The following is a 26,541-nucleotide window of genomic DNA, read 5'->3' as shown; positions in this document are numbered from 1 at the left end:
TCCCACGTTTCTTGTGGGAGCCCAAGTATTGGGGCCATCTTCTGTTGCTGTCCAAAGCACATTAGCAGGGAGCTAGATCAGAGGTGGAGCAGCCAGGATATTAACTGATGCCTTCATGGGATGGTGGCATCACAAGCAACGGCTTAACCCCTTTGCCACAGCGTTGGCCCCCGTATCATTAATTTTTTATACATAAAGTTACCTGATTATCTCAAAGGCTATAGTGCAGTGTAGTATGAAAATGATCATCCTTTCAAAAATGCTAAATCAGTTGAGTATATGTGAGCAAAATGGACCTAAACTCCTGCCTGTGGGGTAAAAATCAACCTGAGATGTCTTTTCATCCTAAATGAAAACTGAAAAGGAAAATAAAACTATTTCCATGACCTTTACTAAGTGAGTTTTTAAGGCAGGCTATAAAAATTTTGATCATGATGGACGAAAATGGAAACATCCACATGGAAAGGGCATGGCAAATGTTGGCAAGATAAAGTGGTTGGCACGCTTGCACATCGCTGGTTGGTGGAGAAATTGAACATTTTTGGGAACTATATTAGATTGTTGAGTAAGGCTGAACGTCAGTGCATACCCTGTGACCTTGCAGTTCCCTCTTGCGGGCGTGGTCTCAAGAGCAGTGTGTATGTTCCCCTAGATTAAGGAATTGAGGTTTGAGAAAAGAGATGCAGTGAATCAAAAGGTGATACGAAGGGAAAGAAAGTTTGGGAGGGAAGATTGTTCTTGTTTGGGCATTTACATATGATAGGACGGTGGGCATTCCTGGGGAAGAAAAACTACAGTAACTACAGGAGGAGGGCAGGAGGTTGACCTCAAGGTGAAGGCCCTGGCTAAGGTGCCTGTGTCACATATCAGAGTACTTGGTTTGATACTGTTCTGGCTTCTAGCTCCAGTTTCTTGCAAATGCAATGCAGACCCTGGGTGGCAGTGGTGATGGCTCCAGTGAATTGGCTTGAGTTCCCAGCTCCTGGCTTTGACCTCAGTCTAGCCCTGGCTGTTGGCTCAATCAGTTAATCAATGTGTTCCCTCCCCCATTGTGGCTGTTGCTCTGTGTCTTTATACCTCCCAAATAACAATTTAAAGATAAAAAGTAAACAGGAGGAAAAGTAGAGATAAATTACAAGTTAATAGTCATGTCTAGTAGTAATCTGCCAGAGTATAAAATGTGACAATCTTGCTTTTTGAAAGCTTTGTTTTAAATGCAGAGGTTATACTGCCTGTATCTTGTATTCTATGCACATGGTTTCATTTTTACTTTACTTGAAAGACAGAGAGCTTCCATCCGCTGGTTCACTCCCCAGGTACATACATGCCGGCTGGTCCAGGCCAGAGCCAGTAGCCCAGAATGCAGTCTGGGTCTTCCATGTGGTGCCAGGGGCTCCAGTACTTGTGCATTAGCAGGAAGCCAGACTGGAAGCAGAGCCAGGGCTTGAACCTAGGCATTCCAATATGGGATGCCATGGCCCCAAGCGACATCCTAACCACTGAACCAAATGCTCACCCCAGAAAGTGGAAGTCTTGGGGCTGGCATTGTGGTGCATGGGTTAGCTACACTGGCATCACATGTGAGTGCTGGTTTGAGTCTCTGCTGCTCCGCTTCTGATCTAGCTTCCTTCTCTGGTACCTTGGGATGGCAGCAGACGATGGCCTAGCTGCTTGGACCCCAGCACCCACATGAGAGACAAACATGGAGCTCTGGGCCTTTGACTTTGGCCTGACCCAGTCCTGGCTTTTTCGACCATTTAGGGAGTGATCCAGCAGATAGAAAATTTCCGTCACTCTGCCTGTCCAAAAAAAGAAAAGAAAAGAAAAGAAAAAGATGTCTTAATTGTGGGACAGTATCTGTTTGAAGCATACCTGTTGTTGATACTTTGTTTACTTCTATACCGCAGAAGTTTGAGCTGTAATTTGAATTGAAGGTTGTAAGCTTATTGGTTTTGGTGTTGAAATGTAAAAGGCTGCTGGTTCTCCCTGTGGTTGCTCTATTACATGGTTTCTCAACACCACCCAACACAGAGCGGTCCTTGTAGATAATTGGCATTCCATTCACAAGCTGATGATTCTTTTCCTTACAGTGTCCACATGGTTATTTCTAGATTGTTTATGTTTTTCCTTTTGTTTGAATAGATTTTACTTTGTATCATACTTGAATTGATTTTATAATTTGCTTCTTTAAGACTTACAATAGCAGCGCTGGGAGAAAAACTGAATGATTACTGGAATGAGATGAAAGTGAAGAAGAATGCAGAGTACCCTCTAAACTTGCCAGTTGAGGATATACAGTAAGTATATTTAAAAAAAACCAACTCACTGATACCAAGATGTGGCATTTGTACAATTTTGAACAAACTTACAATTCTAACTTCTCACAGTAAGACATTCTGCAACATTAGCACAGCACAAGATAGATGAAATACACATGAGTGCCTGTACACGTTCGTGGAACAGTATTTACCCATTTGTCTGATACAGGTTGGTACCCTTTCATTTGAAAAACGCTAATCTTGACCCATAACGTTAATATTATAGTCCACTAATGGATTACGTCTCACAATTTGAAAAACACTGAGTGTAATTATTAGAATCACAGTCTAAAGCCAAACTTGAGTTTGAATTCTCTCTCTGCTGATTAAGTAGCTATGACATTGAGCCTTCCACTTGGCTTCCTGTAAGCTTCCATTTTCTCATGATAAAGTTGGAGTATTAGAGACACTTAACTCCTAGGCTTGTGAGAATTAAGCAACCTGATGCTGGGCAAATACTTAGTGACACATGTAGTACACTGACTTCCTGTAAATGAATGAGTGAGCAAATCCATGTGTACTTATACAGAAAGGTATCCAAGACAGATAATGAAAAACAAGAAAGAATGAAGTTCAGTGCATAAATTTCTCACTGTATTTTTTAAAAAAGTTTTTTTTTTTTTTTTTTTTTTTTGACAGGCAGAGTGGACAGTGAGAAACAGAGAGAAAGGTCTTCCTTTTTGCCGTTGGTTCACCCTCCAATGGCCGCCGCAGCCGGCGCACCGTGCTGATCCGATGGCAGGAGGATTAGCCTGTTAAGCCACGGCGCTGGCCCTAAGCTAGTTTATTTTTAACATAGGGTGACAGAGAGAGATATCTTCCATCCACTGGTTCACAGTAGCCGGGACTGCACTAGGATGTAACCAGGAGCCAAGAACTCCTTCTAGGCTCCCATGTGGGTAGCAGAGGCTCAAACACTTGATGCATCCTGGGGTGTGCATTAGAAGGAAGCTAGATTAGAAGTGGAGATGGGGGCCGGCGCTGTGGCATAGTGGGTAAAGCCGCCACCTGCAGAGTCGGCATCCCATATGGATACCAATTCGAGTCCCGGCTGCTCCTCTACTGATTCAGCTCTCTGCTATGGCCTAGGAAAGCAGTAGAAGATGGCCCAAGTCCTTGGGCCCTGCACCCATGTGGGAGACCTGGAAGAAGACCTTGGCTCCTGGCTTGGGATCTGCACAGCTCTGGCTGTTGCGGCCAATTGGGGAGTGAACCAGTGAATGGAAGACCTCTCTCTCTCTCTCTGCCTCTCCTCTCTCTGTGTAACTCTGACTTTCAAGTAAATAAATAAATAAATCTTTAAAAAAAAAAAGAAGGGGAGATGGTGGGAAAGCAGTGGAGGTTGGCCCAGCTCTGACCATTGCGTCCATTTGGGGAGAGACCCAGCAGGACCCGATCTTTTGCACTCTTAATATGGTATGTCGAGTCCCAAGCAGTGACTATACTGCCCACTTCTTACTGTGTGTTTGTATTTCTACAAGTATCCCTATATAAAGCTGTAAATTTCTGCTAGGATTTAAAAAATTAGTTGTCATAATCTGAAATAAGGGGTTAACTTTATCAATTTCAGGATTGTTTTGAAGTTTTACATAAATGTAAGTGTGTAAAACCAGATTTTTTAATTTTTTATAACCAGATTTAAAAGGTATTGCGGTAGGTGTTTAGTAAGCTGCTTCTTTGACATCCACGTCCCATATTGGAGTACCCGAATTCGAGTTCTGGCTCAGCTGTGCATTCCAGCTTCCATTCCAGCTTTTCCATTCCGGCTAATACGTACCTTAGGAAGTAGTGGGTGATGGCTCAAGTACTTGAGTCCTTGCAACCCATGTCGGACACCAGGTGTGACGTCACAGATTCTTGGCCTGGCCAGGCCTAGCCCTGACTGTTGGAGGAATTAGGGGAATGAAGCAGTGGATGAAAGATTTTTGTTTCTGTTTCTTTCAAATAAGTAAAAATACATTTATACAGAACGAGAAGAAGGCAAAATAATCAAATATAAAACTAATATACTTAAATTCTTTTTAAAATTTTTAATTTATTTTTTGTTAAATTTTTTTTTTTTTTTTTTTAAATTCACAGGCTTTTATTGGGGTTCCGCTCCCAGGCGAGGTTCCCCGGTCCCAACAGAGCGGAGGCTGGGGAAGTCACACATCAGAGATTGGGAGGGCTCCTTTTATAGATTCAAGGCATGGGGGTTAAAGGTTGAGGCGGGTCTGATCCTCATTGGTTGACCTTTAGGCACCCGCAGGGACCTGGACTTTCTTCCCCGGAAGTGTAGGCCTTCCCTCCTCGCGGATCCCAAAACTGCCATCCCGACCTTTTGATGATAGGAAAGGGGGCGATGATGAGTCTCTCTGGCTACTTCCTGCTGACTGGGGATGTCGTCTACGGGGGCCTGCTGGGGGTATCTTGGGGCTCCGCAGAGACAGGCATGTATGGATGGAGAGGCATCTGGTTGACTGCCTGGTTGCTGAAGGCCTTGGTTCATTCCATTATCACCTGCTGTAAACACTTAAACAGACACTGTGGTATACAAGTCAGGGTGAGAATAGCAACGGATGATCCTAAGAGTGGATTAACCAGGTAATGAAAGGATTTCATAGAGGACAGGAAATGAGGGGGGTCTCTGGACCCTTGTGAGAATTGTTTGATGGATGTGGTTTAAATCTGATCCTAGCCAAGACTGAGAGAAAGGCCACTCAACTTTTGCAGGTAGAGGGGTTTGTCTGTAGAGAAATTTTGAATAATCATGCAAATTAAGTGGGGGGGGGACCATCAGTACACACAGGTTGGTAGCAGAGCCACTGATGTTAGAGTAGAGGCTATGATTACAAAGGAATGAGACCCAAGTGGGCTAGACAGGGTCTAGAACAAAGGACAGACTCATTATTAGAGGACCTAAGAAAGCTGCTATCTAAGCTACAACTAAGTTTTCTGATTGAGAGGCAAATAGAACCTGACAGAAGGGGCTTGATAATAATCTGGTGGGCTTTAGGCCTTATAAGTTAAGAGGCCCAGACCTATCTCTTCACATAGGGTACATCCTAAGGGAGGTGTGAACCTCCTTGGGGAAGGCACCCTGTTGACTTCCATTACCTAGCTGGCCTGGGAGGAGAGCAGGAAATTTACAGTTCTGTCTGCAATGTTGCTGACCCTACTTGGCCGTCCCCTCAGCTGCAGTGGTCACTTTGGAAGTTGGGCTGAGTGAAGGGCTTTTTGGCTTAGAGCCAGTAAGATCTGTGGCTCTGACCTGGGCATCCTTCGACTCCAGGGCAGGTCTATTACCAGTGATCCAACTCTTGGCTGGCAGAGCTGCCAGGGCTCTTCACAAGCTGACTTCTGCTGAAGCCCAGGCTTACCACATTGATAGCCACTGTAGTGGACTGGCCTGTTGGGTCTCCTTAAGGGCAGATCACTGTACAGAACAGCCATTAATAGGCTGCCACCTATCTTTCCATTTCTGATGCCCAGCTTTCTTTTCCTCCTAGTTTTTGTTAAAGCATACTAGAGGAGTAATAGTGTAATAGTTTTCAACTTGTTCTGAGGGGTTTTGTTGTGCTATAATAAAGTGTATTGCACATTTGACATTGCAGTTGGTGACTTAATATAAATTTCAAGTCAATGCATTTGGAAACATTTTTAACTTTTCATTATATTAAATAAAATTTAACAGTATGCTGTTAAGTGAGATATTTAAATCACTTTGTTCAAATTGGCCTACAAACTTTAATCTCTAGAAGATATCCAAAGTATTTTTTTTAAGATTTATTTTTATTTATTTGAAAGGCAAAGTTATGGAGAGGCAGAGACAAAGAGAAAGAGAGGTCTTCCATCTGCTGGTTTACTACGCAGGTGGCCTCAATGTCCAGAGCTGTGCCCATCTGTATAGTCAGGAGCCAGGAGCTTCCTCTGAGTCTCCCACGCTGGTTCAGGGGCCCCAGGTCTTGGGCCGTCCTTCACTACTTTCCCAGGCCATAGCAGAGAGCTGGATGGGAAGTGGAGAAGCCAGAACTTGAACCAGTGCCCAAATGGGATGCTGGCACTTCAGGCGGTGGCTTTACCCACAGTGCCACAGTGCTGGTTCCCAAAATAGTTATTTTTAAAATTATGAATTGCTATACAACAAACATAGTTATGTCATAGAATTTTCATGAAATCAGTTAAATATCAGGCATTTTTTGGTAGAAACAATATGGAAAATTTAATGAAATACTTAGGAATCCAAATTTTCATGCTTAATTTTTTTTTTTTTAATAGGAAAAGTCCTGATCAGACATGGGTTCAATGTGATTCCTGTCTAAAGTGGCGAAAATTACCAGATGGGATTGATCAGCTTCCAGAAAAATGGTATTGCTCCAATAACCCTGACCCACAGTTCAGGTACCATATAGTTGGTAGTACCCTTTTTGGAAAGGCAGAATGTGCTATTTAAGACATTTGAATAGGCGCTGGTGACGTGTTATTGCCATGTGATTTTTCTGACCAGAAATTGTGACGTTCCAGAAGAACCTGAAGATGAGGATTTGGTACATCCCACTTACGAAAAAACCTACAAAAAGAAGTGAGTATCATGTTCATGTGTGGTGGTGAAGAATGCCCAAGTCCTGAAAAGTGACGAGTCTGCAGCCCTAGTTAATGTCTCTCCCAAGACAAAGCTAGAGTGACTGAAAAAGATGACACTGTGGAGTGCAGAGTATTGCGTTTGTGCTGTGGACAGCTGCTGTTTACTGCTGTCCTCTCTGTGAGGTACTCTGTCCCCGTCAGAGCAGTTTTCTGTTGAGCCATGCCATGCCCAGGGGGGTGAATCCTAAGTGAATGTTCCCCTTGCAAGCTGATGGTCTTTGCAGAGAAGACGTGATGAGTGTGCTAACAGTTCGATGTAGATGAACACATAGAAGATACATCAAGTAACGTCAGGAGGCTCCTAGGGAGAGAGTGCTTCTGACCAGGGCAACGGACCAGGAAGCTTCATGAAGATGCTCCTTCTGTCACAGCCCCAGAGGGATAAGCAGGATAAGCGTGTGCAGAAAACAGTGCCTTCTGTCCGCTTCACTGAACCGAATATGTGAATGGGAAGAGTGGGAACGTTGGGAAGATGGGCTGGGTAATGGTAGTCAGCTGGGAGAATGCGCTGACATGGCATGGGAAGGCCATGCTCATCAAGGACATTTCTGTGGCTTTATTGGCAGGGCACTCACTGTTCCTCGATTAAGTCCAGCAGCAGTATTAGAAGTACAGAAACCCATGTGACATTCCAGTTCAGATGTCTGTGACCCATGGCTTTGGGGATGGAAAGCTTTAGGTCAGTCTGAGGGTGTCAACTGAAATAAAAGGTGGCTAACTATTCCCCTGTATAGGAGCTGGCCACCAATTATAATGACATTTAAGCATACTTCAGTAAGTATGTCTAAGTAATGTGGTAGTGAGATGGCAGGGATGTCATTGGGAAATGGGTTGGAGAAATAATGAGATAAGTTGTAAATATGTTTGTGTTTTATCTTTCTTTTAAAGCAACAAGGAAAAATTCAGAATCAGACAACCGGAAGTGATCTCTCGGGTAATGAAGCCTTACAGTTTGTAGATGTGTTTTCCATTCGGTGGTTCTCATTTTAGACAAAGCTGAGTTGTAGAGCTAGGACTTACGTACTGCAGCTCACGTTCTCCTCTTTCCAGTCCCAATATCCTGAATCCAGCAGCCGCGTTCCGACTGTTCAGTTGTGCCGTTTCGTTGGACAGCTTCTGAGGAGAGGCACAAGGTCTTTTAAGAGTCTATTAGTTAGGCAGTTAAGGAAGCAGTCAGAACATGTTGGTGCCATGTTTATGGAATAACGTGGATGCCAGCCACCGTGTTTTTCTTTCCCTTGGACTCCTCGCCTCACTTTCCCATTTCTTAGTACCCAGTGGTGGTCAAGAGCTTTGGCTGGGGCTGGCACTGTGGCGCAGTAGGTTAATCCTCTGCCTGTGGCGCTGGCATCTCAGAGAGAGAGAGAGATAAGGGGGGGGGGGGGTCCTCCATCTGCTGAATCACTCCCCCAGATGGCCGCAAAGGCCAGAGCTGTACTGATCTGAAGCCAAGAGCCAAGAGCTTCTTACAGGTCTCCCACACGGTTGCAGGGGCCATAGCAGTGAGCTGGAATAGAAGTGGGCAGCTGGGTCTCAAACCAGCACCCATACGGGATGCTGGCACTGCAGGTGGTGGCTTTACCTGCAATGCCACAGCGCTGGCTTAGTGGGTTAAGCCAATGCCTGCAGTGCCGGCATCCCATATGGGCACCAGTTGAAGTCCCAGCTGCCCCGCTTCTGATCCAGAAGTGGAGCACCTGGAACTCGAACCGGCTCCTGTATGGGATGCCAGTACCACAAGCAGCAGTTTAACTTGCCACAGCACAGCACCCGCCCCTGCATATTCTTTACTTTTATTTTGTTCATGCTGTTTAAAATGTAAAACTAATCTGGCTCACTTGCAGGCTGGATTTGGCTCTTGCCCTCTTTGAATCCCTGGTATAACACAAAGAATTGACATGTTTAGTAGAGTTCTTGATGCCTCTGGGAAAAGGGGGAGAGGGGAGATTATACCTTGTGCTTTTGGGCATGTCACAATAAAATAATTCCTTTAAAATGTTTTCTTCCTCCCATCCCCACTCACAGCAGATCAATACTGAACTGTTGTTTCGGACAACGCCAATTTCAAGTCGAAGCTTTTCTCCTGCAAAGGAAAGTGTTCCAAGGGGGCATCTTTCAGAAGCGACAAATTCTTACACAACAAGGCTTATAAATAATCATCGTGTTTCACCCCTGTCTGAACCTGAGAGCAACAGGTCAGTGGCTAAGATACATTTTTCCATATGGGCAATTTTATTTCTTTTATTTTTTATTTTATTTAAAGTATACACATTTCATGTATTTCATTTATACAGATTCAGAAACATAGTGATACTTCCTACCATAGCGACACTTCCTACCCTACCTTCCCTACCACCCTTGCTCCCACCCTTCTTTCCTCTCCCTCTCCTATTTCCACTCCTGTTTTTACAAAGATCGATTTTCAGTTTACTTTATACCCATAAGATTAACCTTACACTAAGTAGAGTTCAACAGATGTATGAAGAGAAAAAGCGCTGTTCCTGGACAGTTGAGACAAGGGCTGTCAAATCATTGCATCTCAAAATGTCAAATTCACTCTTATCCATTACCTTTAAGTACTCTATTAGTTACCACAGATCAGAGAGAACATGCGGTAATTGTCTTCTTGGGACTGGCTCATTTCATTAAGTATAATGATTTCCAGTTGCAGCCATTTTGTTGCAAAAGACAAGGTTCCTTCCTTCCTTCCTTCCTTCCTTCCTTCCTTCCTTCCTTCCTTCCTTCCTTCCCTCCTTCCCTCCTTCCCTCCTTCCCTCCTTCCCTCCCTCCCTCCCTCCCTCCCTCCCTCCCTCCCTCCCTCCCTCCCTCCCTCTGAGCAATATCCATAGTGTATATAAACGTAAATTCTTTATCCAGTCATCAGTTCATGGACATCTGGATTGATTCCCTATCTTGGCTATTGTGAACTGAGTGGCAGGAAGCATGGGATTATAGATCATTCTTTCATACGCTGATTTCATTTTGTTTTGGCAAATTCCCAGGAGTGGGATTGCTGGGTCATATGGTAGGTCCATATTTAGATTTCTGCGGTATCTCCATACTGTCTTCCACAATGGCTGCACCAGTTTACATTCCCACCAACAGTGGATTGGGGGACCCTTTTCCCTACATCCTTGCCAGCATTTATTGTTTGATGATTTCTCTGTGAGAACCATTTCGATTTGGGTGAAGTGAAACCTCATTGTGGTTTTGGTACGCATTTCCCTGATGGCTAGTGATCCTGAACATTTTTTCATGTGTCTGTTGGTCATTTGAATCCTCTTTGAAAAATGAGTGTTCTAAACCAAGGCCTTCAGCAACCAGATGGTTAATCAAATGTTGCTACAGGCATATACTCAGTTCCCCGCCCAGGAGACAGCGGCTTGAGACATCTACCCGTGCCATCAGAGTACCTTGTCACCCCATGTCAGCAGGAAGTAGCTCTAAAGACAGATCATCGTCCCTCTACCCCTCCTGGACTTTTTGGGACTAATGTAATCCCATACAACTCCTGCTTTATAAAAAACAAAAGGGAGGAATGTTAGTAAAATGGCACACTTATCTATGGCACGATCTACACCCTGATGCTGTCCTAGGCTCTAGCCCCCACCGCCATTGCTGGAAGCTAGCTGGCCACATGGCCCAACCACTGGTATCAGCCCCACCCCCATCTTAATGGGAATTGCTGCTCCTACTTCCCTGCTCCCCTCGCCACCCTGGCAAAGTTTTAAAAAAGGACCTGTTCCTGAATTCGTGGCTCTCTCTTTATCTCTGTCTCCTGATCTCTCTGTCTCTTTCTTTTTGTCTCTTGATCTCTCTTTTATGCTCTCCTTCTTTCTCTCTTTTTCCTTCTTCACCCCTTCTCTCTGGTCTGTTGGGTTTCCCCCAATAAACCCTTTCCCTTTAAAAAAAAAAAAAAAAAAAAAAGGCTGTTCTAGTCCATTGCCCATTTCTTAACTGGATTATTTGTTTTGTTATTGCAGAGTTTCTTGAGCTCTTTATAAATTCTGGATTTTTTTTTTTTTTTTTTTTTTTCATTTGACAGGTAGAGTTATAGCGAGAGAGACAGAGAGAAAGGTCTTCCTTCCGTTGGCTCATTCCCCAAATGGCTGCTATGGCCGGCGCTACACTGATCTGAAGCTAGGAGCCAGGTGCTTCCTCCTCCTGGTCTCCCATGTGGGTGCAGGGCCCCAAGCACTTGGGCCATCCTCCACTGCCCTCCTGGGCCACGGCAGAGAGCTGGACTAGAAGAGGAGCAACCGGGACTTGAACCCGGTGCCCATATGTGATGCGGGTGCTGCAGGCGGAGGATCAACCAAGTGAGCCACGGCGCCGGCCCCTATAGATTCTGGATATTAATCCTTTATCAGTTGCATAGTTTGTAAATAATTTCTTCCATTCTGTCAGTTGCCCCTTCATTTTGCTGAGTGTTTAACTTTTGTAGCTCAGAAGCTTCTCAGCTTGATGTGATCCCGTTTGTCAATTTTGACTTTGATTGCCTGTGCTTCTGGGGTCTTTTCCAAAAAGTCTTTGCCTATGCCGATGTCTTGCAGTTTCCCCAATGTTCTCCAGTAATTTGGTAGTATTAGGTCATAACTTTAGGTCCTTGATCCATTTTGAGTAGATTTTTGTGTAAGGTGTAAGATAGGAGTCTTGCTTCATACTTCTGCATGTGGAGATCCAGGATTCCCAGCACCATTTGTCCTTGCTTCGGGGATTGATTTTAGCTCCCTTGTCAAAGATTAGTTGGTTGTAGATGCAAGGGTTGATTTCTGGAGTTTCTGTTCTGTTCCATTGGTCTATATGTCTATTATTTTGCCAATACTAGGCTGTTTTCATGATAACTGCCTTTTAGTATGTCTTGAAATCAGGTATTGTGATGCCTCCAGCTTTGTATTTGTTGTATAAGATTGCTTTACATGTTTGGGATCTCTTGTGTTTCCATATGAATTTTAGCATCATTTTTTTTTTTTTTAAGATCTGAAAAGAATGTCATTATTTTGATTAGGATCACATTGAATCTGCTTTTGGTAGTATGGAAATTTTGTTGATATTAATTATTCCAGTTCACGAACATGGAAGATTTTTCCATTTTTTATGTCTTCTTCTATTTCTTTCTTTGATGTTTGTAATTTTCACTGTAGAGATCTATGACTTCCTTGGTTAAATTTATTCTTAAGTATTTTTTGTAGCTGTTGTGAATGGGATTGATCTTAGGAGTTTTTTCTCAGTCGTGATATTGTCTGTGTACAAAGGTTATTGATTTTTGTGTGTTACTTTTATATCCTGCCACTTTATCAAACTCTTTTATGAGATCCAACAGTCTCTTAGTAGAGTCTTTTGCTTCCCCTATATATAGAATCATGTCATCTGCAGATAGGAATAGTTTGACTTTCTCTTTTCCAATTTGTATCCCTTTGATTTCTTTTTCTTGCCTAATGGCCTTGGCTAAAACTTCCAGGACTATATTGAACAGCAATGGTGAAGGTAGGCATCCTTGTCTGGTCTAGATCTTAGTGGGAATGCTTCCAATTTTTCCCATATGGGCAATTTGAAATACCACCTTTCCTTGACACTTCCATGGCCATAAGAAAGTTCTCAGAAACTGTAACTGACATAACTAAGAAGTCTTCATAGGAAATTAGTTTGCTTTTATTGTCTTAACTTTTCCCACCACATTTCTGTCATCTATTTAAATTAAGGAAAAATTATATTCATTGTGAAGTTTGATCAAATTTTCATCTCTTTGAACTTAGATGCAGTTTGAAAATTTTTGATTTTAAGATGATCATATCTAAGTAAAGGAAGATATAAAACATTTAATTACACAACACTGTAATGTCAGATGTGACCTAGGAGTTCTTAGTGTGACTGAGTCAGGCATGCTGGAGGTATTTGTTACATTTGGATGAGTACATGGAGCAGGAAGGGAGAAAAGAAGTTCCAAGTGGTACATTAATTGAACAGATAGCCATCTTGACTAGAATGGTCAAGAGTAGCTTCTGGAGGAGTGGTCTTTTTGTTTATTGATATATTTGATTTGAAAGTTGAGTTAGAGAGAAAGCTTCCATTTGCTGTTTCATTCCCCAAATGGTACCCATATAGGATGCCAGTGTCACAGGTGGCAGCTTAACCTGCTATGCTGCAACACTGGCCCCAGATGAGTGGTCTGTAGTTTGGTTCTTGAAGTTCTGGAAGTTGGATCTGGCCTGGGTGGCCCATACAAAGTTAGTAGAATGGACACAAGTGAAAGAGAACAAAATTGGGAAGCTCTCTGGGAACCAGCACACCAGGCTAACTACACCTAGTGGTTTGTTACCGAAAAGAAAACATTGAAAGATCCCTGAGATAGAATTTCTCAGAGGTTTTATTGCCCTCACTAAGTTATCAGAGAGACTTTTGACCTCATGGAAGAATAGAAATAACCAACTCCCTTAATGCATATATAGATGAAATCAAATTGTTTCTAAAATAGCCTGTTCTAGGGACGTGGATTGCTACTTAACTTAGAATTTACATGACTTTTTTTTTAGTTAATATTATGACTTTTCTTTATAAAGATAGTTATGTAATTTACTGACAGAAGATTTAGACTTGAAAAATTGAGGGTGAATGTTGTGGTGTAGTGAGAGTTACTTGAGATGCCTGCATCCCGTGTCAGAGTGCCTGGTTTGAATCTCAGCTGCTCCATGCTTCCTATCTAGCTTCCTGCTAATTTGCCTGGGAGCCACCAGATGATAGCCCAAGTACCTGGGTTCCTACCATCCGTGTGGGAGACCTAAATGGAGTTTCTGGCTCCTGGCTTCAGCCTAGCCAGCCTTGGCTGTTGTGGGCATTTGGAGAGTGAACCAGTAGATGGAAGATGTCTTGCTTTCTCTTTCACTTTGCCTTTCAAATAAACAAATAAATCTTTTAGGCCGGCGCCGTGGCTTAACAGGCTAATCCTCCGCCTTGCGGCGCCGGCACACCGGGTTCTAGTCCCGGTTGGGCACCGGATTCTGTCCCAGTTGCCCCTCTTCCAGGTCAGCTCTCTGCTATGGCCCAGGAAGGCAGTGGAGGATGGCCCAAGTGCTTGGGCCCTGCACCCTCATGGGAGACCAGGAGAAGCACCTGGCTCCTGGCTTCGGATCAGCGAGATGCGCCGGCCGCAGTGGCCATTGGAGGGTGAACCAACGGCAAAAAAAAGGAAGACCTTTCTCTCTGTCTCTCTCTCTCTCTCTCACTATCCACTCTGCCTGTCAAAAACAAAACAAAAAAAACAAATCTTTTAAAAAATTACCTGACATCAAAATAGAAGAAGAGAATTTCTGTCAGCCTAAATCTATGGTAAAAGTCGTACAATAAATTGAAAGTAGCCTGGTAAGAGAGGTGATAGGGCAATGACCAATTTAATAGGACAGAGAAGATTAACAAGAGGTGCTGATCCAGCAGCCCAGGGGAGCTGAAACCTAAGCCTGCTGGAGGAGGGTGGAAACCTGAGGAGACGCAAACTGATGAACTCCCCAGATCTTGAGAGTCTTCACTTGGCTGCATTGGGTCCTGCTGAGGGTGCAAGGGCAGAGTGTGAGCAGGAAGCTTAAGGAAGAGCAGTAGTTCCCCTAGGTGTTTTCCTGAGACCTGCAGACCCTGCCACCTGGCGCTTCTCTTTCTCTGTCAGAAGAGGGTAAATTCACTTCCTGGAACGCTGTTTTTGCTGCTGAAGGTAGATAGGAGCTGTCGTTTTGAAATCAGAAAGAACTCGAGACTGTTTGAATAACTCAGTGGTGAGAAATCCACCCTCTGCTTCTTCCCTCTCTCACTGGGATCCCAAGGGAAGAGCCTTTGCAAAATGTCGTGTCACAACAAAGGAAGTAAAAGAAACAAGTGTGAAATTTATTGGAAATGTGGTATGGCAGGTGTACAATAAGTAAGTCTCTTAGAACAAAAGGACAGACAGTTGGAGAAAGGAGAAGAGACAGTATCTGAACAGGAGACCAACAGTAAGGGAGTTGGAGAATGGGAACTCAGACGGGGCAGTGGGGGGCGGGGGGCTAGAACACAAGAAAAACTTCATTTCTACTAAATACAGAACATACTATCTTGGCAAAGATCCACTTCCAGGCACATCATAATGATGGAACACAAGGGGAAACAATTCTCTTTTTTCAGAGAGAAAGACCAGATTGCCTGCAAAAGTCTAGGAATCAGAAGGTACACATGGAATGATGTTTATATTTGTTGTGTCCCCTGTGTCTGGTCCATATATGATGGTAAGCCCAAGAAGAGGGAAGTCTTCCAGAGCTCTGCCAACTCTAACATAATACGCCCCAAATAACAAACATCAAATGTCTCTCCAAATCCATTGGTGAACATGTTACAGGAAACCACATGGATGAGGAAGTGAGGTGATTTTTTAAATTCAGAGAACATTGTTTCGTGTGAAAGGATGGGGGTGCTCGTTTGCTTTATGGCCTCCTCTTGCTCACTCAGCGTTGATCCAAATCAGGATAGGCAGAGGAAGAGCGCAGTGCCGTTCCTTGCGCTCAGGAGTGTGAAGAAGAGGCTTCTGTTTAGGGCACGCGTACGTGGAAATGCTGGGAGGATAGCAGATGAAGTGATGATTGGCAGGACCCAGTACGCAGGTCTATCATTCACAGACATCCAGTAGTTGAGTGTTTCCTCACTGTAAAAGACAGTAGGGGCCAGTCTTGTGGCAGATGGGGTAATGCCACTTCCTTCAATGCTGGCCTATCCCATATGGGTGCTGTTTCATGTCCCAGCTGCTCCACTTCAGATCCACTCCCTGCTAATAGTCTGGGAAAAGCAGTGGAAGGTGGCCCAAGTGTTTGGGCCCCTGCCATGCATGTGGGAGACCAAGATGAGGCTCCTGGCTTCTTCCTGGCCCAACACTGGCCATTTTGGCCACCTGGGGAGTAAACCAGGGGATGGAAGATCTCTGTCTCTCTTTTTTTCCCCCCTAGATTTATTTATTTATTTGAAAGTCAGAGTTACACAGAGAGAGGGGAGGCAGAGAGTGTGGGGGTGGGGAGGAGGTCTTCCATTCGATGGTTCACTCTCCCATTGGCTGCAATGGCTGGAGCTGTGCTGATCCGAAGCCAGGAGCTAGGAGCTTCTTTCGGGTCTCCCACGTAGTTGCAGGGGCCCAAGCACTTGGGCCATCTTCCACTGCTTTCCCAGGCCATAGCAGAGAGCTAGATCGGAAGTGCAGCAGCTGGGTCTCAAACCGGCGCCCGTATGGGATGCTGGTGCTTCGGGCCAGGACGTTAACCCGCTGAGTCACAGCGCCGGCCCCAGAAGATCTCTGTCTCTATCCCCATGTCTGTCTACAACTCTGACTTTCAAAATTAAATTAGTGGTCTGTATTGTACCAATGTACTTTTTTTTAAAAAAATTTATTTATTTATTTGAAAAGCAGAGTTACAGAGAGGCAGAGAGAAAGATCTAGAATCTGCTGGTTCACTCCCCAGGTGGCTGCAACAGCTGGAGCTGAGCCTATCTGAAGCCAAGAGCCAGGAGCTTTTTCTGGGTCTCCCACGTGGGTACAGGGCTCCAAGATCTTTGGCCATCTTCTGCTGCTTTCCCCTGCTTTCCCTGGCCATAGCACAGAGCTGGATCAGAAGTGGAGCAGCTGGGACTCAAACCGGTGCCCATGTTGGATGCTGGCACTGCAGGCAGGAGCTTTACGTGCTGTGCCACAGCGCTGGCCCCACAATGTACTCTTAAAATAAAAAGGCTTGGATGTTTCTTAGAAAGTCAAGATAGTTGTAAAACTGCCATGATCATGCATTTATTTTGATTGATTACTTCAAGGCCATCTGTTTTGTCCATATTTTTATATGCTTATATTTCAACTGCAATTTTTTTCCAGCTTGAAACGGAGACTTCCTATTCGCTCCTCAATTTTGAATGTTAAGAATCGAAGATTGAGTAATCAAGCATTTGAGAATTCAGCTCCTAAGGCTGATGATGATGATGAAGATGTCATCATCTTGGAAGAAAACAGCACTCCCAAACCCGCCGTAGACCATGATGTCGAAGTGAAGGCAGAACAGAGCCACACTGAACAGAGTCTCATGGACATTGAGCTCGTGTGTGGTGCTGAACTTTGTGGGCCGACCAGTTCAACGAGCAGCTCATCATCCAGATGCGACCAGGGAACCACTGCAGCCACCCAGACCGAAGTTCCGAGTTTAGTTGTTAAGAAGGAGGAGAGTGTTGAACACGAGATAGGGGTCAGAAACGACACGACAGTAGCCCCCTCCTGTGTAGAAGCTGAAGCTAAGGCACAAGAGACCCAGGAAGCTTTGGCTCCATCGGCAGAGGATGCTGGCTGCCAGCTGCATGAACTGAGAAACGAGCTGCTTCTAGTCACCCAAGAGAGGGAAACTTACAAAAGACAGTGCCAGATGTTCACTGACCAGATCAAAGCGCTGCAAGAGAAGATCCTAGAAATGAGTGACAAATATGTGAAGAAGGAGACTTGCCATCAGTCTACTGAGACAGATGCTGTGTTTTTACTTGAAAGTATTAATGGCAAGTCCGAAAGCCCAGACCATGTGATGTCTCACTATCAGCAAGCCTTGGAAGAAATCGAAAGGCTGAAAAAGCAGTGTAGTGTTCTGCAACATGTCAAGGCTGAATGCAGTCACTGTTCGAGTAGTGAGAATAAAAGTGAAATGGACGAGATGGCTGTGCAACTTGATGATGTATTTAGACAGCTGGACAAGTGCAGTATTGAGAGAGACCGGTTTAAAAGCGAGGTAAGTTATGCCGTCCGATGTGTCAGGGTCCAGGACCGTTTCACCTTTAAAGAATTACCAAACACTAGATGACATTACTTCCAGTGTGTTTATCAAGCATCTGTTGTTCCACTGGTCCTCTCCTGGGGGCAGGCATTTTTGGATCTTAGAGTCTTTGGGGGGATGTGTATTGCTGGAACAGTTATGGTGACCGTCCTGTAGTGCACAAGACATTGCTGTACAATAAACAATTTCTTCAAAAGCCAGTGTCTTCCCCAGTAAGACTTTGCTTCCATTGTGAAAACACTTTACAATAATGCTCTCAGGTAAATGGTGGTATCTGCATTTTATAGATGTGCCCTGTGTTAGGATTAGCTTTGGATGCTCATCTCATAATACCCCCAGATAAAGGAGCAACTCCATTGTCATCAGAGACACCGGCTCTTGCATTGTGGTTTTGCATTTCTACCTGCCGTGTGATCTCAGATAGCTCGTCATGCCCCTATTCCAAGCTACAGGAAAAAAAATGGGGTTAGGTTCCTGGAAGTTACTGTCAGAATTTAGCCTCCTGGGAAATGTAGTCTGTTCTTTCGCTGAGAAAGGAGAGAGGCATAGGAGATCAGCAGTGGCTTCTATATATGCCCTCACTTCAAAATCAGGTAGTGTCTTTTTAATCTACTTTAGGTATTGTTTTTAATGTGATGTTTGAAAGAGCTTCCATACGGAAAAGGATTTGGAAACCACATTAAGGTAGAGATACTGTTGACATAATACTCATTCACACTCATTTTAATGGGTTGGCTTAGGTACATAAAAATCAGTATAAGCTCACGGTGCTAGCTTAATATTGTGTGAGAAATGAATACCACGGTGACGTCAACATGGTTTAGGCATTAGTATTTTTTCAGAATGTAGATTTCAGTTATTTCTGGTCTAATGATAATTAATATTTTGGATTCTCTCAATATAAAAAGAGATAGAAGTAAAACCAAACATGAAGTTTTTTTTTGTAGAAGTCTGAAGTGTGTGTGTGTGTGTGTGTATTTAATGTAGTAGTCAGTAATTTTTGTCAAGCAGGTTCCCTCCATTTCTTTTTTTTAAAGATTTTATTTGACAGGTAGAGTTATAGACAGTGTGAGAGAGAGACAGAAAGGTCTTCCTTCTGTTGGTTCACTCCCCAGATGGCCGCAACGGCCAGAGCTCCGCCAATCTGAAGCCAGGAGCCAGGTGCCTCTTCCTGGTCTCCCATGCGGGTGCAGGGGCCCAGGCACTTGGGCCATCCTCCACTGCTTTCTCAGGCCACAGCAGAGTTGGACTGGAAGAGGAGCAACCGAGACTAGAACCAGGATGCTGGCGCTGCAGGCAGAGGATTAACCCAGTGCTTCACAGTGCTGGCCCCTCCCTCCATTTCTTAGCTTAAGTTTGTACTTTGGTAGTATTTTACAATATTTGTTTTAAAATTTATAAATTTTTGACAGGTTGAATTACTGGAAATGGAAAAGTCACAAATTCGTTCACAGTGTGAAGAACTCAAAACTGAAATCGATCAGCTAAAATCTACTAATCAACCAATGGGAACAGATGTTTCAACTTCAAGTAACATTGACCAGTCTGTAAATTACACGGATGGGGAAAGGTAATACTACCTGAGGCTTTTTGCTAGGCTTGTTATTATGGTGAGCTATATCTATTAGCACACATCAGATAAAGACTATTAAAAAAAAAAAAGATTTATTTATTTATTTGAAAGGCAGAGTTACTTTGGGGGGTAGGGGGGGCTTCCATCCACTGGTTCACTCCTCAGATGGCCGCAATGGCCAGAGCTGGGCTGATCTAAAGCCAAGAGCCAGGAGTTTCTTCTGGGTGGGTGCATGAGCCCAAACACTTGGGCCATCTTCTACTGCTTTCCCAGGCCATAGCAGAGAGCTGGATCGGAAGAAGAGCAGCCGGGACTCCAGCCAGCGTCCGTATGTGTTGCCGGCACTTCAGGCCAGGGCTTTAAGCTGCTGTGCCACAGCGCCGGCCGCACTGCAGGTGGCAGCTTTAACTGCTATGCCACAGCCCTGGCCCCAGATAAAGACTATTCTATGGAAAAAATCTTGTCTACTGTGACTCCAACATTCCACAAGAGAGATATGAGAGGGCTTTAAAAAATTAATAGAACATGGATATTATGAAAAACTGTGCATGTATTTCAAGTCCTGACAACACAGGGATTTAGAAGAAACAAAGCTTTTTATCAACGAGGTCTAGAAAGTTTGAGGTAGATCTTAAAGAATGGGGTGAATTTGGTCTTAAGTAGAAGAAAGGAACTTGAAACACACTTCTCCAGGTGGGTGGGTTTTTCCTTTTCTTTTGTACTGGGCTGGATATCTTTATGGTTTCTGTTCTTATTTTGCTGTATACCCTCCTTACATCAAAATTACTACAAATTGCCATAGTGCAGGAGTGTGAATGATTACTATTTCAGTAAGATGGGATAACAGGTTTGAGGCTAGTTTTAGTTTGATTTTGTTTTTACTTTTGGTTTCTTTATTTTTTACTTACTTGAAAAGCAGAGAGACAGAGACACCTATTGATTTACTTTCCAAACGCCTATAGCATCTGGGGCTCCGGCAGGCTGAAGTCAGGAGCCTCGAACTCAGCCCTGGTCTCGACAGGTGGGCAGCAAGGAACCGCCTGCTGCCTCGGGGTGCAGATTAGCAGGGACTTGTAATGAGCGGGTCTGGGGCTCGGATTTAGGCACTCCAGGAGGGGAAGCAAACATCTCAGCTGCTGTCATAAAGCTCGTCCCTAAATGGTGGGACAGGCAGAGGATGGCAGTGTTGGTGATGGTGTTGGTTTGTCATTTAGAAATCGTCATTAAGTTGTGCAGCTCTGACCTGCTAAATGATGTTACTTTGAGATCTATAAGATACTACTGTTTAGAAATGCCATCTGCCATCCTCAGTTGACATTAACTATTAGCCTTTTAGTGTAAATTTTTTCCCCTTATTTTTAAAGCTTTATTTACTTGAAAGAGTGAGAGTGAGAGAGAAAGAGAAAGAAGAGACATAGAGAGAGCTTCAGTCAGCTGGTTCACTCTCTAAATGACCACAATGGCTGGGGCTGGGTCAGACTGAAGTCAGTAGCCAGGAGCTCTATCCAGATCTCTCACATTGGACAGGGGCCCAATCACTTGGGATCATCTTCCACTCCTTTCCTAGGGGCGTTAGCAGAGAGATGGATTGAAGTGGAGCAGTGGGGAACTCGATCTGGTGCTCATATGGGCCTTGCAGATGGCAGCTTAATCCCCTACACCACAGTGCCGCCACCCCCCCCCCCCAGCTTAAGTATTAATAGGATTTCATTAAAACTGTTCTTGGGCCAGGGAGTGCAGTGGAGGATGGCCCAAGTCCTTGGGCCCTGCACCCCATGGGAGACCAGGATAAGTACCTGGCTCCTGCCATCAGATCAGCGTGGTGCGCTGGCCGCAGCGCGCCACCCGCGGCGGCCATTGGAGGGTGAACCAACGGCAAAAGGAAGACCTTTCTCTCTGTCTCTCTCTCACTGTCCACTCTGTCTGTCAAAAAAAAAAAAAAAAACTGTTCTTGGAAATAAAGCAGTGCTTGTAAGCTTTGATACCAAGGAATCCAAAGAAGTCTTGTCAAGTGTTGCTTATTTTTTTTTAAAAGATTTATTATTTTTTATTTGAAAGTCAGAGTTAGATAGGGAGAGAGAGAGAGATCTTCGACCGCTGGTTCACTCCCCCAAATGCCTGCAACAGTTGGGCCTGAGCCAGGCCAAAGCCAAGAGCTTCATCTGGGTCTCCCATGTGGGTGCAGGGGCCCAAGGACTTGGGCCGTTTTCCACTGCTTTCCTAGGAGCTTAAACAGGGAGCTGGGTTGGAAGTGGAGCAGTCAGGACACAAGTCCGAGCCCATATGGGATGCCAGTGCAGCTTTACCCACTATGCCAGAACCAGCCCCTTGACCAGTGTTTCTGAAAATGGAAACCATAAGCTTTTTTGGGCATGGAATCTTTTTTCTTCCTAAGACTATGAATTACCTCATAGAACATGTTTCAGGGTATGTTTTAATTTGTTTTTCTCAAAGGGAAGCTGAAATTCAAACAGCTGCCTTGTTTTTAGATCAGTGTTCTCAATAGCACATCATTAATGTTTTTCAGGTATAACAATATTTTAAATTGTAAATAATGTCTTCTATTTGATGTATTTTGTTGGTCCATGTTCTCATCAGTCTACAAATTGAAAGTCTGATAGGAACCAAACAGCCAATGGTTTTATGAAACATTATACTTGGGTTTAGGCTAGCATCCAATGGATATAATGAATTGTTGTTAGCCCCAGTTCTCTAGGGGGAACTTTTGCTTTTCATTTCATTGAATCTTAGGATTCTACAGAGATTTGATTTTAATGTTTTCACTTTTAATTTGTAAGCTCTTCATGACTATAGGTTGTATTGTAATGCTTACCTAATAAGTTTAATCTTTGTATTTGCAGCCTCAAACTTCGATCTCTTCGCGTTAATGTAGGACAGCTGCTGGCTATGATTGTGCCTGACCTTGATCTTCAGCAAGTGAATTACGATGTTGATGTGGTCGATGAGATTTTAGGACAAGTGGTTGAACAAATGAGTGAGATCAGTAGTACTTAAAAGTATAATTTATGTGAGATAATAAACATATTTGCTCAATTCTTTTGGTTGTACAGCTTTGAACATTTAAACAGCTTTGTTTTATAGATATGATAGATAACAGACTGTATTCTATGCATTTAAAGTGGTCACATATGCTGTGGACACATCCTACTTTCTGAAATACTATGAAATGTTGGTATTGAGTGGCTGAATAGCTAAACTCATGATTCTGTTTTGAATGTAAATATTTGTAATTAAGTCAGCACATATTTTTTTATTGCCCTAGAGTACTTAATTGTTTTTCACCAAGAGCTTTTCAGGTTGCCTCTACGCTTTGTGCAATTTTTTCTGGTTCCCCAGAGTGTATTTTTCTCTGAACCGAGGGCTGTGCCATAGTACAAATGGAAATGCTACCTTTGATTTTCTTATAACGGAGTTTAACTGGGGTTTTTAAATAATGTAATAGCACTCCTGATAAGACTCTGGTTACAAGCAAATTGAGCATTAAGTGTTTCTTTTCTATAAATTCTTACCTCCGGAAGTATTTTATTCGGGAAAATACAATAAGTGTGAACTGACTCCATTTTGCCAGGATTTTTCTTGTGCTGAAATTGCTAATCATGATTAAACACAAAGTGTTTTTATAGAACAAAAAAATGATCTTTAGTATATAAAAAGAATTGAAAATATTAAATGACCACCAGGTTTACTTTGAAGCCCATTTTTGGCTGTTTAGTCAGCATGAAGTGGGCATGAGAATTATTTAATATTTCTTTTTGTGAAATTTCCTGTACAGCCTTTTGTAGGATTACTACAGGTTAATGTGTGTTGAGGAAGACAGTCTTTCTCAAACAGTACTACATACCTTTTATTATATTACGGACTTATGTGTTTTATATCCTGGAGTTAAGGAACAACTGCCTAGGATTATAGTATTACATGCTATAAAATGTTATGCTTTATTGGTCCCATGTTTTGTGCAATTTTATTAAGTATGACTATGTGTATATAATTAAGAAACATATTTTCCACAACTAAAATGTACATTATTTTTTCCAAAGTTTTATCGTTGCTATTTATTTTTACTTTTGTTTCTAAACATTCAATACATATCATTTGTATGAATGCTTAATTACATCTCTGTCATCCACAAAGTTAAATTTCTACTGTACATTAGCTTCTGGAAATAGCAAATAAATGAAGATTCTTTTTATTTGCTTGATAAAGTAATTGAAATTGTATTTTTGGTATGAAGCTGGTTTTCTGTCGCAATTATAACTGCCCAGATTTTAAAATATCTTGTAATAAAATAAAAATATATGGTGGCTAACTCTTCAATAATACTTTTAAAGAATTTAATAATAACTGAAAACTTATCAACTAAACCCTCAAGGTGAGCTCATTTTACTATATTAATTACATGGTACCTTTTGAAAACTGACAGCTGCCCCGAGTACGTTAATGCTGGGCTCTTCCTGAGAGAGACGGACAGATAGGGGTGTGTGTGTATGTTCTGTGCTCAAGAACAAGTCTTTACTTAGTACAGATCATTTAATCCACAGACACTCTGCCTAGATAAGAGCAGCTATTTTGTAAAGCTTTTATAAGTTTTGTGAATATTTAAGTTTTATAGCTTTTTTGGAGGGGTAGTTGGCCATTTTTACCTTCGTTTTGGTCAGCTTCTGTATTGTAAAACTGTATTTTATGAGGCTGTTATCTGGCTTACTGGGAAACTCAGTCATAGGAATTCTAAGAGAAACTTACTTGCTAAATTGATTCTTCAAAAGTACTTACATATTTTTCACCCTCTAGAACAATATTGCCGGCCAGCGCTGGGGCTCAATAGGCTAATCCTCCACCTGCGGCACCGGCACACCGGGTTCTAGTCCCGGTCGGGGTGCCGGATTCTGTCCCAGTTGCTGCTCTTCCAGTCCAGCTCTCTGCTATGGCCAGGGTGTGCAGTGGAGGATGGCCCAAGTGCTTGGGCCCTGCACCCCATGGGAGACCAGGAGAAGCACCTGGCTCCTGGCTTCGGATCAGCGCGATGCGCCGGCCGCAGCGCACCAGCCGCAGCGGCCACTGGAGGGTGAACCAACAGCAAAGGAAGACCTTTCTCTCTGTTTCTCTCTCTCACTGTCCACTCTGCCTGTCAAAAAACAAAACAGAGCAAACAAACAAACACAAAAGAACAATATTGCCAAGAAATGAGACATTGAGAATACAGCAAGTAAGAAATTTTCCAGAACAACACTATGGGTTTTTTCATCTGCACTCTGTGGCAGTAGCCGTCCCAGCTAAGTTTGTGAAGGCTAGTCAGGGAGGGCGTTGTTGAGCATTTATTCTTTTAAAGCAGAGCATGAGGAAATACACAGACAGATCTCCGAGTCTGTGGTCGGGACCTACTGTAGTCCCAAGGCCACAGAGTCACACAGCAGAGCAGTGTGACGGATCTCTTTGTCCTTCCTGTGGGCCTCAATTTTCCAGTGGGGCAGGGGTCATTGGTGACACTGCCTGGGATCTCAAATGCTGGATTCTTGCTTGGCACACAGCCCTCTTTACTTGGGTCATATTTGTCATTCGAGAATCATTTAAGTGATCTGTTCTGGTGGTTCTCAGCACTGGCTGTGTGTTAGTATCACCTGGAGAGCTTTTACAATTCCCAAGTGAGTCTGCACCCCATATAATTAAGTCAGAGTCTTTGGGGATTGGACCTAGAGACCAGTGTTTTCTTTTTGTAAGGCATCCCGGGTTAATGCCAGTGTATTGTCACAGCTGAGAGCCATCAGCCTGTATGTTCTGCTGAAGAATATCTTACAAATGTTGAATTCCAGTGGTTCATGAAACAAACTCAGGATCTCAGTCTGGCCACATTCTTCAAGCTGGGGCAAGCAGAATGTTCCCCAGTTAGAAACAGATGGAGCGGAATGGGATAAAATGCAAAGACTTACTTTGCCCCTTTCCTCTAAAGGTAACCACGGTTGGTTTATGTATGTTCTTCCTGCAGGTACTGACCACATACATACACACCTTGGTCCACATGTATTCAATATATATTAAATTGCATCTGTATCAGTTTATGCAGAGGTGTTGTACCATATCATTGGGAATATTTACATAACATGTTGTCGAAGTGCTTCAGTAATATTCTATGCTATGAGTGTGCTCCTAATGTTTATTATTTCTCATATTTTGATATATTAAAAATTACTACTGTGAAAATTAATAAATGCAAACCATACATACTTTCTCAGGTATATTCAGAGTGTAAATTCTTTGCAGTGAATATAAGAATGTATGCTGAGTCCCTTTTAATAGGGTTGTTGTCCAAAAAATATGGTAGGAATTTATACTCCCAGGATATATGTTATGAATAATAAATGTATGAGTGCTTTATCCTCATAATCTTCCAACCAAACTTAGTTTTGTTAATCTGATTTGTGAAAAAATGACTGCTTGTGTTTGTCTCATTGAACATGTTTTCATGTTATGGGTCATTTTATTCATTTTTCTTTATACTTACTTTTTGCCTAATCTTTTTTATTGGATTCTTTTAAAAAAAATTTTGTTTATTCATTTATTTGAAAGGCAGAGTTACAGAGAGGCAGAGGCAGAGATAGAAGTCTTCCAGTTCTATTGGTTCATTCCTCAGTTGGCCACAACAGCTGGAGCTGGGCCCATCTGAAGCCAGGAGCTTCTTCCAGGTCTCCCACATGGGTGCAGGGCCCAAGCACTTGGGCCATCTTCCACTGCTTTCCCAGGCCATAGCAGAGAGATGGATTGGAAGTGGAGCGGCTGGGACTTGAACTGGCACCCAATTGGGATGCTGGCACTGTAGGCGGCGGCTTTACCTGCTATGGTAAAGTTGGCCCCTTTCTTGGCTTCTTTGTCTTACTGCTGTAAAGTATCTAAAAGTATGTGTTAGTGTGTCCTCTAACACCAGCTGATCACCTAGGAAATCCACAGTAGGTTAAATGTTATTTTGTATCCTGTCTTGGAAATAGACTCATTGGGTTGTGATGAGAGTCGCTGTAGCTTCATGTATCCTTATTTTCCATGTTTTGGATATTTGGCCACAGTTCACAAGAGGAATGCCATAAATACCCTGTTGGTACAGAGCACAGTGCACTGCTTTCCAGAATTACATGTCTTGATCATAGAGTTAACATAATATACAGCCGTAGAAAGAAAGTAAAATCCAAAGGAACCAGAGTCTTGGTAAAGTCGA

General features: G+C 43.2%; 1 protein-coding gene across 4 annotated transcripts in view; it reads left to right on the top strand.

Moving 5' to 3' along the window:
- Positions 1-25,706, top strand: part of MORC3 (MORC family CW-type zinc finger 3) — a 58,747-nt gene extending 33,041 nt beyond the window's left edge. For 2 of the 4 annotated variants that reach the window (XM_062205259.1, XM_062205277.1), the window contains 8 exons: positions 2,193-2,297; positions 6,576-6,698; positions 6,805-6,879; positions 7,830-7,875; positions 8,967-9,136; positions 16,810-17,701; positions 19,159-19,316; positions 22,181-25,704. In XM_062205259.1, coding sequence (XP_062061243.1) covers positions 2,193-2,297; positions 6,576-6,698; positions 6,805-6,879; positions 7,830-7,875; positions 8,967-9,136; positions 16,810-17,701; positions 19,159-19,316; positions 22,181-22,334 — 1,723 coding nt within the window. In that variant the 3' untranslated portion in view covers positions 22,335-25,704. Of the gene's footprint in view, positions 1-2,192; positions 2,298-6,575; positions 6,699-6,804; positions 6,880-7,829; positions 7,876-8,966; positions 9,137-16,809; positions 17,702-19,158; positions 19,317-22,180 lie in introns of all 4 variants that reach the window. The other 2 variants (XM_062205286.1, XM_062205268.1) reach the window with 2 other exon arrangements.
- Positions 25,707-26,541: the final 835 nt, after the last annotated feature.

Source organism: Lepus europaeus, chromosome 2, assembly GCF_033115175.1.
Source record: "Lepus europaeus isolate LE1 chromosome 2, mLepTim1.pri, whole genome shotgun sequence".
NCBI classification, from domain to species: Eukaryota; Metazoa; Chordata; class Mammalia; order Lagomorpha; family Leporidae; genus Lepus; species Lepus europaeus.
Note: the sequence above shows the minus strand (reverse complement) of the source record. Positions and strands in the feature narration are given on the sequence as shown.